The sequence below is a fragment of the Lepidochelys kempii genome, chromosome 2, assembly GCF_965140285.1.
Source record: "Lepidochelys kempii isolate rLepKem1 chromosome 2, rLepKem1.hap1, whole genome shotgun sequence".
Taxonomy (NCBI): domain Eukaryota; kingdom Metazoa; phylum Chordata; order Testudines; family Cheloniidae; genus Lepidochelys; species Lepidochelys kempii.
This window is the reverse complement of record NC_136381.1, coordinates 181,344,323-181,357,075: the sequence shown is the minus strand read 5'-3', so window position 1 is coordinate 181,357,075 and position 12,753 is coordinate 181,344,323. Positions and strand designations below refer to the sequence as shown.

Sequence of the window (12,753 nt, the reverse complement as noted above, 5' to 3'; positions counted from 1 at the left end):
GTCCACAAGGGAAAGTAAAGTTCACATAAGCACCCAGGAAACTGTGGGCCATCTGATTAGCCAATTTAGCATTCAGAGGACACATTTGGGAAAAGCCCATCCTAAATATGATGGCATAGTGGTAGTTGTATACTTGAACCACCAGGGTGGCACAAGAAATATATTCAGATCATCTTAAAGTACAGATGGTACTTCTGGTTAAAATACGGTTGGTTAAGCCAATTGGATTCTTCCAGGAGAGAGTTGATGTATTCCAGCAGATTCTTCAAGAATTGGGGAATCCTCACTGTAGACTTGTCCAAAACAAAATTAAGTTTCCTGTTTTGGGGAGCAGGTACCTAGACCTATTAATGTTGTGTGTACCATACACGTTTCAATGGCTTTATCATTTCCTCCCCCTCATATGGAGGGTCTGAAAGAAAAAACAACTGCTCTCCATAAGACACTTTTAGTGTTAATTGCTCTGATTGGGCAAGATGATAGGCATACAGACCTGCTGATGCTCGCCCAAGTGCTAACAATTCCTCTGTTAAAATCAAGATCACCGTCAGCAGGGCCCAGTAATGCCTCCAGACTCCCATGTGGTCCATAATTGGTTTACATTAGGGCATTTGTGAATTTAGGCATCTCCAATAGGGTGACCTGACCCAGACTGTGATGCACTGGAAGGGATTTTTGTCCTGACCAAATTATCAGGTCCTGTGTCCAGGAAGCATACGAAGCCTCAGGTTGCCCATCCATTGAGACTTAATGCTCTCTCAACTACAGCATGGCTAACTCCTGGCCTGGGTCAAGGAGATGTCAGTTGGCATGCTTTGCAAAGTTTCCACATGGCATTCCCTGCACTCTTTAACATGCTATGTCAGTTAAATGTGCAGGTGTCTGCGAATGCAGCCTTTGACAGTAAACTGCTGAGAGCAGTGCTTCCATAAGATAGTGAGAAGTTCTCCTTCTATCTCTTCCCTCTCTTTCAGGATCTTAGAGTATCTTGTTCTTCCTCCCTAGACAGTCTTCTCATAGGCTACTACTATACAGAATTCAGTGTGTGAAGCTGCATTCTGAGTCATAGGCATTTTATTCTCATTTACTGTCTAATGTCTCTTCTGTGGCTTTGAAGACCACAGCGATTTCTGCCTTACTAAGCTCTGGTCTTGGCAAGAAGCTTGTCTGTTTGAGCAAGTTAGAGTAGGCTAATGGATTTCTCTCAGATTAGGGAGAATCAAACTGGAGAAATAGAAAAGGGAACTACAGCCCTATGCGGGACTATTTTTAATCTTGCTCCTGTCTCATCCTCCAATACCCACACCTACTCCCGCTATTATGACAGCAGGTCCTGCAGGACCCATGGGATCCCAGTCCCACAGCAGGGCTCAAGAGGGAACTCCTAGAGAGCAGGAAAATCTTGCAGAGTGAATGTCATCTTTCCTGTAGGACCAAGTAAGTGAGGAGGGAAACCATTGTCTAAGTTGCCATGATTGAGCCTGGTAAGGTGGGAATGTAGTTAGCCTCTGATTCGGGCTCTGTTTTAGGTAGACTAGTTTGTCCAAAAACATTTAAATGTGCTCCAAGAGAAAGAGAGTGGGTTTGCAACATTTTGTTTGTCCATTTTCTCTTGCATTTTACTAGCTCACCAAAATGTATGTTCTGTATCCATATTGCACACTAACCTCTTACTCTGTTAGCAGATGTCAAATATTTTGTATTAAATGTTGTTTGTTGGGGACACACACACTCTCTCTCTCTCTCTCTCTCTCTCTCTCTCTCTATATATATATATATATATTTTCTCTCTCTCACACACACTCTCTCTCTATATATATATATTCTCTCTCTCACACACACACTCTCTGTGTGTGTGTGTGTGTATACTCTCTCTCTCCTCTCCTCTCCTCTCCTGGTGGTAATGTAACCTTTGCAGCTCTGTTCCTTGAGTAAATGTTAGCTCATGTTTTTGAACAAAATACAGTGATTGACTATGAAAACAGAATTAGTAATGTGTGCTACAAGATATATTCTGTATTGTCCAAATGCACCAAAACAAAACAATTTTTCTTGCCTTTTGACTCCCTTGAATTCCTTCCTTGCTTGGCTGATATTATAATCAGCTGTTCTACAAATAACACATTAGCTTAAGAGAAATCCAAAGCATGTTTTTTCCATGATTACGTAGCCTTTTTGTATTTTAGGTTTAGTGTCTGATTCCTTCACATTTTCAACATCATCCCATCTCTAAAAAATATTATGTCAAAGGGTAACCTTCAGGTATATGGATAACTTGTCTCTTCACACTATGCAAATAGTGTAACTGTACACGTGCACTGTGTGGCATCTATTAAAATTGAAACCAAAAATTCTTAATTTGAGAAGTCCTATATTCACTTTTTGATGTGAAATAAACATTTTCAGTGAGGTTAAAAATAAACCATGTTTTTATTATCAAAAGGTATATATTTGTATAAATGACATAAAGATAAGCCTTATCTGGCTGCAGATATGTTCAATAAATTGTCACACAGAGTAACAAAATATGCAACGTGTAGATCCTTTTAACTGCTTCTTAGCATAGACTGCTTCTAACTCCTTTTGACTATGTTCCTAGGATGTTAATAACCTTGCCACACACTCAAGATTCTACGCTTCCTATAGACAGAACAGGAAATTCTAGGGAGCAGTCCTAATAGTATGAATGGCTTCATACTTTGTTGCAAATTATTTAATGTAAAAATACCAGTTCCTGAAGGCTGATCTTTTCTTCTGATTTTACTACTGTCAGTGAGATGCTAACACAACACAAGCTCAAATTAAGATGCCATACTCCATGTAAACTTAATTACATTGTATGCTTTTTCCTGCTGTTGAGCATAGCCTCCTGTGAGACCTCTGCTGGCCAGTAAAGTTAAGTGCTGTTTCTATAGCACCTGAACAGTCTTTCTCTTTAAATATAACATCCATCATTCACTTTGAATATAATGACCTTCATTAGGTGACAAATTTTATAAGGCAAATAAGCCTAGAGATGGATTGGTTTGATTTCAGAAAGCTTACTTAGAGCAAGTAGTTAAGTTAATGTCACTAAAATATGTAAAATCACTTTAAAAGCATGCGTACTTTAGTCACACCACTGTAGGTAAAAACTGTCTTTGAAATATCTCTGCACATCAAATCTGCATTAATATTTACATGGTGTAGTGATTTACTAACTGAGTTTTGAAATAAACATAACCAGCTTTAACTAACAGTCTTTCATTTTACTGTGGAAAATTTGGGGTTTTTTGGGGGGGAAACAAATTTTAATTAGCTTTAGGAATCTATAATGAATTATGCTTTTTTAATTACTGCTTTTTAGTTTTTGTGGTTTTATTTAAGCATGCTAAGCCTCTGTATTTTTTGTTTTTTAGATTTGACACAGTTGAAGGCATGTAAGTGGTTGTTTAAATTTTTCCAAAGACTTCAGACAAAACCTCTTTAAACACATAAGACCTTTAATGTTAAGTGTTTCAAAATTTAAGTTTTCCTGTTGTTCAGCTTCTGGCATCTGTTTTTACTTTAGTGCTTTTTGTTCTAAAACTGCTCTAACATTTTAGATTAAAAGTTATAAATATTTTCAGTGACAAATATTCTTCATAGAACACTCCCACTTACTTTTGAAAGATTTTGGTCAAATTCCATGAGAATAACAAAGACTACAAGAGCACTATAATGGTTGACGATATATGTAAATTATGTAATTCACCCAGATTGGCTCTGCAGTTTCTCATTAGTTCCAGAGTAATAGTTATATTAGTGCTTATTGAGAATTTGTGGAATTTTCATAACTTGTCTCTAGATTTACAGCTGTTTAAGGAGGGGTTAAACTGGCAAACTTGTTAGTGTAGTCAAATTCATTTGACTATGGTTTTATCATACAAATGGCTTGCAGAGGTTCTACTTTTTGTATACATAGAATAACAACTCTAAGGTTTAGAGAGAGCTTAACATTACACATGTATATTATTTTATATGGGGAGAGTGGGAGTGTTCCTGATGCTTTCTTGCACTTCCCTTTTCCTTCTTGCTTAAACCTCACTGATTTCTCTAGACATTGCTTATCAGAATGAGAACTGTGTACAGATCCACTCGTAAAAAACTCCATAGTGGATATTAGCCTGCTAACTTACTGAACTCTCCAGGGAAGCTAAAACTTGACATTTTGGGGGAAATCTGAATAATTTCCTTGAAAATATGACTTGGTAGACCTATCTAAATTCTTAGGTTCTGGTGCTGTTGGGGAGCCAGTTCGGTTCCCATTTGAAGTCAATGGGGGTCTTGGCAGTGACTTCAGTGGCAGTAGGACCTAGGCCTCTAGGTCAATAGTTCTTTACATAGAATTGACACTTTAAAACTTTGCATATCTCTCAAAGAGAGGTATGTTAATGTCTTCAGGAAGTTAAATTTTGTAATGTTTTGACAATGTGTTTATTTACACAGAAACACTACTACTCAAATTCTCTAAAACATTACAATGGATGTTGCACACTCCTCTCATAAATTGGTTTTATGTATTATGGTACTGGGCTTGTAATCGACCAGTACACCAACTTACATGCTATTTTCATCAACAAAAGGTACAGATGCTAACAATCAACCTTTGCAGTAAAAGTAAATCCTGCATTTAGAGTAGGATCAGTTTCCATTTGAAATCTAGTATTCTGCTAACATTTGGTCTGCTGCTCTAAATTTTGCAAATCAGTTCAGATACATCTCAAAAATACCTAAAATTGTCACCTTTTGAAGCACATTTTGAAAATAATGGAATATAAAAACTGTTCAGTTGGCCTTGATTTCATAGGATGCATTTCATTTTCACTTCATTAGTGGCAATTACATATAGCTGAGTTATATGTATAAAATGAGCTATGAATAGTCAAAACAATTCTGACATATTTGACACACACTCCATTGCACTGACTACACATTTTAAACCCGGTTTCCCTCTTCTAAAAGAATGCTTGCAAGTTTTGAATTGAAAGGGGCACTGCATATTAGAAATGCTTTACTCTACCTCAAATACTTTTAGGAGAATTCTGAAAGCATAAAACACATTCAAGCACAAAAAGCAAATACTTTATTTTTGATGTAATCACACCTAGCAACTCCAAATAGTTTGCTTTCTTAGATGAAGGTTGGATCATCTTAGATGGATAGACATTCCCTGCTCGTTTATCATTTTTGTTTTGTGTGTGTACGTAAGTATCCGAGAGTGATGATATAATAAATATATACATACATCTGTTTGCATTATTACATCCATATGCTAGTTAAAGCTCATTTTTTTTCAAATGTTTTTGAAAAACTTACACGTTCAGGCTGAAATTAATTTGTTCCAGTTGTTCTTAATGTTTGAGTACCAAAAAAAAAAAATTCTTTCAAGGGACTGACTGTATACATTATCTAACCATTAACCATAAAAGAGTAAAATGAGTGGGATATATAATGAGTCTGTGCTGGATTTTACAGAACATCAAAGACTATAACATTTCTAAAATGATATTTTAAAGTGAGAAGCAAGATTAGTAAATCAGTTGCCTGAAAGTGTCTGGAAAAAATTAAAAACATTTATTTGAATTAGGAACATTTTACAAAGCAAAATATCCCATGCTAATAACACTTTCACAACTATATCTGAAGTCCAACTGCTCAAAAACGTCTCAAAATTGCTGTGTATTCAAAAGAATCAGCACAGGAAAAGATTGTATTTACCACAAAGCTGAAATTATGAACTTAGATTTATTTGATAATTCCCTTAGAAATTAATATTGAAAAATCAGTTTCTCTCTACCTGCAACACTTTCCTTTTCTCTTGGTCTGTTCTAGTTTAAGGCCATCTTTCCATTTTTGTGTGCACAAGTATTTTGGTGATTGGACGGGCTGTAGTGTTGGAAGATCACTAGGAAAATGCCACTTTTATTTTTGAATTTTCGTTACTGAATTTTCCATGATTTGACTTTCCCCAAACACTGTGGTTCTCAACCTGTTTACCACTATGGGCTGCATCCAATACTACCTCTGTTGCCCTGAAGATGTCACATGGGCCGCAGCTCTGTGCTGTTTGGGCCGAAAGCAGCCCGTGGGCCACAGGTTTAGAATCACTGCTCTAGCGGTTCTGTTCAAGGTAGAAAGTAAAGAATTCTCAACATATGACTGCATTATATTTAACTTTAATTTAAATATAAAAAATGTAAGATGTTTACACTATGAAATTCTCTTTTCATAGTTTAACATTGGTTTGATCGAACATATGCAGTTTTCTGAAATTATGAAAATTTAACGTAAGATAAAGGCACATGCAGACACATCGGTCCTTTTTTTTTTTTGCTTGCCTTGCTTTTCAATGTGATCTTGTATTGCAAAAAAGATTGATTAACCTGCTCTGGGTTTATGGCAGGAGCCCTCTGGCACAGATGGAAGAAGAGAGAAGAGAGCATGTGGCCAAAATGAAAAAAATGGAGATGGAAATGGAGCAGGTCTTTGAGATGAAGGTCAAAGAAAAAGTTCAGAAACTGAAGGACTCTGAAGCTGAGGTAACCAAAATGTGTATTAAGTGCCAATAACGTGCTCAGTGCTGACCAATGGGGAGGGAGTCCTTTCCTCAAGGACACTGTAACATACACATGTTCTGGAGGTTCCCTCATGGCTCCATAGTTAAGAATATAACCTTACATTAGAATTTAAATGAAACTCTCACTAATAATTACCCAAGTTACACTATTTAAATAAAGGAGGCAAGCATGTATTTTCAAGGTAACTTTCACATTTAAACGTCCCCTAATTTCACTTCCGTAATCATAGCATGCTAAAAATCTCTATTCTAGTCTCATGTCTTTCTTTGATGCCCTAAAATGTTACTTTAGAACCTGGTTCCCAAACTGGGGTTCCCAAACCCCTGGGGGTTTGCAGAATGTTACGGGGGTTTGCCACAAAAATGTCACTAATGGCGCCAGAGGACCCCGAGCATTGGAGGCAGCAGGTGCACCCGGTTGCAGGGCAGACAGTCCGAGCCCCAGGGAGAGCGGGGCCGGGGAGTTGGGGCTGGCAGCCCGAGACCTGTCCCTGTGAGCAGGGGAGCTGGCAGCCCAAGCCCCAGGGAGAGTGGGGCTAGGCAGTCAGCGGGACCTGCAGCCCGAGCTCAATTGACCAGGGCAATCAACAGGGTCCAGCAGCAGGAGCCCCATGGAGTGCGGAGGAAATTTAAACTTAAATCCCTGGAAATATTCATTTTTAGGAGGGGGGTTCACGAGATTTCACAGTTTAGTGAAAGGGCTTCGTGGGCTGTTAAAGTTTGGGAACCACTGCTTTAGACTTTAGCTAATTTATGCACTATATAATGTGAATCTGTTATCAATAATAAAGCCCTTTCTTGAAATCCTTCAACTACTCTGCCTGTAATGCCTGTAACAAATCAACCAGTTCATGATGGTTAGCTTAAGGAGTAGACAGGTATGGCTTGCAACTGTTTCAAGTTTTGTAACTTTTAAAAATTGCAAATCTCTACAAAAATTGTATAATCTGACTCACCTCTCTTGTCCCTTTGTATGTCAGTTGTCTTGGATTGTAAACTCTTCAGAGCAGGTTGGGCTAGTCTGTCATACAACGGCTTTGCCAATATAGCTATACCAGCAAATCCAGCTCCCGGAGACACAGCATATACTGGCATACTGACTGTTTTGCCAGTATAAGCTGTGCCTAGACAGATGTTTTTGCCGATATAGCTATCTGTCTGTTAGGGGGCATGTTTGTTTTTTTTTAACCACACAGCTTACTGACACAGCTATGCTGGCAAAACTTTGTAGTGTAGACCTGGGCCATTACAGTTTATATAGTTCTTAACACAGTGGGGTTCTGATCCTGGTTGGGACCTATGGGCACAATTGTAAAACAAATCAAACAAGTGGATTTTGTAGCTCTGCTAGGGAGGCAGCTTCTCAAAAGAGGCCTGGTGCAACAACCATGGCTGCAAATTAAAAAAATCTTTGCAGACCTACAGGAAGCTTGGAATAATAGAAGCACTAACAGAACCCCTGCCAGTCACTCTGGGAGGAGCCATGGAGGCAGGCGGGACAATGGGAGAGAAGTGAACAGTGATAGCCTGCTACTCTTCACTGTCCAGCCCTGCTGCTCTCCCCCATTACCTAAACTCTCTTCTATTACATAACCAGTCCACTAAAGTCTGCTTCCATAACCTCTCTTGAACCATATTGCCTTCCCAGTGTATGCGTTCTGCTCCCTTTTGAAGTTGTAAACATCTACAAAATTAAGTTGTACAAGTTCAAAGACAGCAGAGTGGGTATAGACAGGGAGTTTTGAATTGGGTTCAGGGAGTGTGTCTGAGTACTTTAGGATGAGTGTGCTATGGGTCTGGTGCATGAAAACATGTCTTTTAGGACACAGGTCATGGAGGGAAGGGGTGTAGAAGAACTGGAGCATGAAGAAAACTGTACTGGATGTGTGTGGAAGAGGTTGGAGGGTTACAGAGAACATGGGCTGACATAAAAGGAGACAAACATAAGAGTGACAAGGGGTGTATGCTTTATTCATGTTAAACTTTTCACACATTGTTACACTTTCAACATGGATAAAAGCACAGACCCACCTACAGATCACCACAAAGTCTTCAGAGGAGAGAGCCCTGCAGAGATTGGCTGTTTTACTATGTTGGACTTTCAAAGGCCTTATTAGAACATATATTATTATATCACAGTTACATTTTAACTTTTGCTAATAGTCCTGGAAATCCCCCCAACAACATTTTTAACATAGTTATGGTTGCTTGTCCTGTAAAATCAAGAAAATCACCTGTTACATCAGTATTGATATGTAAACCAACCACAATTTGCATTTTACCACCTATACCATAATATCCAGATGTTCCTGACCTCTGTTTTACATACAGCTGCCCACAACACACGTGTCTAATTCCTAATAGGCATATTCAAAACACAACCTTAACCTTAACTTTTATTTCAGTTTGGGAAGAATTCATGTCATGTTACTTAGATATGCTTTTACATTCGGTCAACAAAGATATCTTAACTTAAAGATTTTGAATTGTGAGAGGCGTGTGCACTCTAGATGGCTCTGTTGATAGTACATTAGCAAACATAACTTTGTTCAAGTGTTGTATGTGGGATATAATATAGCTTAAAGATCAAGGCTGCAATGCTTTATTTAAATGAAGTTCTGAAGCGCCTTTGTTTTCAGTGAGATTGAATGCTGAGAGATTGTTTGGCAAACAAATAGAGGAAGGGAGTTCTGAAGTGAAATCAAGTGTGAAGGCAAGACGAGACAAATGCAAGGGGCATTCAGGAAGGAGGCTTGAGAGGAGCACAGATGGCAGGTGAAGGGTAGGAGAAAATCAGAGCAGCAATGTAAATATAGATTGGGTTGTGCACAGCTTTGAAAGTAAGAATTAAAAGCTTGTATCTGATATCAAAGGGGAGCGGAAACCAGTGAAGGGAATCAGGCCTGGTCTACACTTATTATTTAGGTTGACATAGCTACAGTGCTAGGAGGTGTGAAAAATTCTCACCTCTGAGACCCATAGCTTTGCCAACCTAGTCCCCAGTGTAAACACAGCTAGGTGAATGGAAAAATGTTTGTTGACATAGCCAATGTCACTGGAGGAGGTGGAGTTTCTACAGCGATGGAGAAACCCCTGTTTTGCATGTAGGCTCAGTCTGTACTGTGGGGTTAGTATGCGGGGGAGTATGGTGGACTTTTTAATTGAGAGGGGAGTGGAGGGAAAGGGAAGATGAATAGCGATTGCCAGTGACGTGTCCAGAGGATGTCAGTCAATTAGGCCCTATTTAAACTAGGTGGAAAAGTGGTGTTTTAAAGCATGTTAGCTAACACATTTTAACATGGTTTTTAAATACCACATGGCAGCTAGTAGAGAGAGGTTTTAACACCTTGACCCTATGCTTTCCCCACCTCCAGAGAGACGTTATAGAACAGGTGATTAGTCAGAAAATCCTGAGGAGGGGAGTGGTCTGCTTCAAAAGCTGTAGATCTAGCATGAAACTGAAGAGACTCTTCTATTGATTGTGATTGGCTAGGTGGCTGGTTGGCTATGATCAATGCTTAATGCTGTTCTAATCCTCTTGTTGCGTTGTGCTCCTCCTGTCTGTTGTCTCCAGCTGTTTGTTTCTAGTCTTCTGCTTGGCTTGTAAACTCTCTGTGCCAGGGACCATCACTTTTATGATTGTATAATGGGATTGTGGCTTTGAGGCATTAGAGCATTATAGATTATAAAGGCAGGAGGTAGAGTCCACGTGCTCAAGAAGTTTGGAGGAAAGATGGGTTAGAAGTGGTAAAGAGTGGAATCAACAGTTTCGGTCTCTAACTCGGGTCCTCACTTCGTTACAGTAGCTGATGTGGCACACTGTACAGTACAACTCCTAATCTTGTTTCTAATGTTGCAGTGTTTGTGCCATTTCTGACTATGTTCTGTGCCTCAATTTCTTAGCTCCAACGACGCCATGAGCAAATGAAAAAGAATTTGGAGGCGCAGCACAAAGAGTTAGAGGAAAAGCGCCGCCAGTTTGAGGATGAGAAAGCAAACTGGGAAACTCAACAGCGTATTTTGGAACAACAGAATTCTTCCAGGTAAGTAGGATTTTTGCTAAAGTTGTTTGTATCTAATGTTCCCCATGTTCTGTAATAATAATTATTAAAAGAAAATTTGATCATCTTAATACATCTGTACACAGCTTGACCATCAAAATTTTTGCTTGGCCAGCTCAAAATGTCCCACTGCTTTTTGGTATATATGAGCATATTTTGGAAACGGGGAGAACCCTAGCTTCCATAGTAGGCACACATGTTCAGTACTTCCTAAATACAACTAACCTCAACAGGTACCATTCATCACTGTAGGAAAACTTTATTAGAATTTGAAGGCTGATTTAATTTTACTTGCATTTCTTCGGCTTCTATTTAAGGGCTGTGAACACAAACATCTGACTGAAAGCGATCAGATCTTCCATTTCCTGGAAGTAGGAGTGTAATGACAAAATGATTGCTATGTCAGTGCTGTGTGCGTAGTATGCCAAGGAAAATTCCTTCCTGTGTCTAAACTAGGACAGCTGAAAATTGCATATTTTAAAAATGTATACATAATGTGCTGAATTGTTCGTCCATAAAATGTTTTTATTTTAAAATGTTTTTATTTTCTTAGAACCTTGGAAAAGAACAAGAAGAAAGGGAAGATCTTTTAAATACATCTATTGACCACCAGTTCTGTATTAGTTGCCAATATGCCAGCCTGGACATCAGTGTTCGTTGGATCCGTTTGACCAATTTTGCACCAGTTGTACCCATAACGATGGATTTAACAGCATGACAAATTTTTTGTTAATTTTGATGGAGATTGAGATGCCTTGAATTGTCTAGGATGTTGTGTACTTGGAAAAATAACAGCTCTAAGTACCCTTTCCTTTTTTCTTTTTAAAACAGATGTCATTTAACGCAAAAGAAAACATTTTACTGTTGTACAATCATGTTCTGGTGGTTTTTTGTTTACAGGATATTCCAAAATACAAGGACTCTGGAAGGTTTTCAGTGAGGATAAATTGCCATAATATGATACAAACTATGCTTCTCTATTATAATACAAGAATTCCATTCAGTGCAGCATATACAATAATGTAATTTAGTCTAACACAGTTGACCCTATTTTTTGACACTTCCATTGTTTAAAAATACACATGGAAAAACAAACTTATAGGCTTACAGTGCACCTCAAGCTTTTTATAACAACCCTTCTTTGTTTTGGATTCTTTAAATATATACTATCCTCATTTACTAACTTCTTTAGCCAGAAGAATTTCATTACTGCTTCATTTTTGTAATAACATTTAATTTAGATATTTTTCCATATATTGGCCCTGCTAAATAGAATGTAGCTTCTTTCATATGGTAGGAACCAGTGAGTAAATCTTTCCTTTAACTCCCTTTTTACATTTTATGGTAAGTAGCAGGAAAATGCATTTATAGGTCATTTTTAGGCAAAATTGTGGAGTTAACTACCAACCTGTTTCTACCTGTGTGCAGTCTTTCTTTATTTTACTAGAAATGGGAATCATGGCCTCTTGAGAAAGTCACCATTTTGCATTTAGCTGTATTCATATACTGCATTTCTGTATTTTTGTTTGTATTGTAAAAAGTCACATAATAAACAATGTTGTGATGTAATCTTATGATGTGTGATACGCTTTCAAGGAATTGCATAACAAAGTACTCACTATGGGAAATATTTCAATGTAACCATGCTTAGATATAAAAATTAACTTTGCATTTAGTCTGTCTAGATATCAGGTTCCCAGTTTAAGGGGTGGACAAGTGTATTCAATCTGTGGGTTATTGACCTAATAAATCACATTTAGGTTGCTGAGTACTATACATGATAGATTGTGCCCTGAAACTGCAAACTAAAAGCTTCTTATCCAGAAGAGGGCACCAACTTTTCATACATTTTTGTATGGTCCAAAACAGTAAGGTGTTCAGACACCTTTTCTGATATTTTCCATGGGTATGTCTCCATTACTCCATCCAGAAGTTTGAAGTGTTCATGGTTGGTTATTAATGGTACTATGAGATGGTTGTAGCCTCTGGGATTTCTCCTCTGTTTGTTAAAAATGTAAGCAAGTCAAACTGAAAACTGAACTTGGTAGCTGGAAAGGTGGCATGTAGCTTGTAAAATGCTTGAACTTTACACAG

At 38.2% G+C, this 12,753-nt stretch overlaps 1 protein-coding gene across 2 annotated transcripts in view; it reads left to right on the top strand.

Annotated features, from left to right (window-relative positions):
- Positions 1–12,228, top strand: part of SEPTIN7 (septin 7) — a 102,675-nt gene extending 90,447 nt beyond the window's left edge. The window contains exons 11-14 of one of the 2 annotated variants that reach the window (XM_073332894.2): positions 3,399–3,419; positions 6,425–6,560; positions 10,502–10,641; positions 11,213–12,228. In XM_073332894.2, coding sequence (XP_073188995.1) covers positions 3,399–3,419; positions 6,425–6,560; positions 10,502–10,641; positions 11,213–11,252 — 337 coding nt within the window. In that variant the 3' untranslated portion in view covers positions 11,253–12,228. The remainder of the gene's footprint in view (positions 1–3,398; positions 3,420–6,424; positions 6,561–10,501; positions 10,642–11,212) is intronic. The other variant, XM_073332895.2, reaches the window with a different exon arrangement.
- The last annotated feature ends 525 nt before the right edge of the window (positions 12,229–12,753 follow it).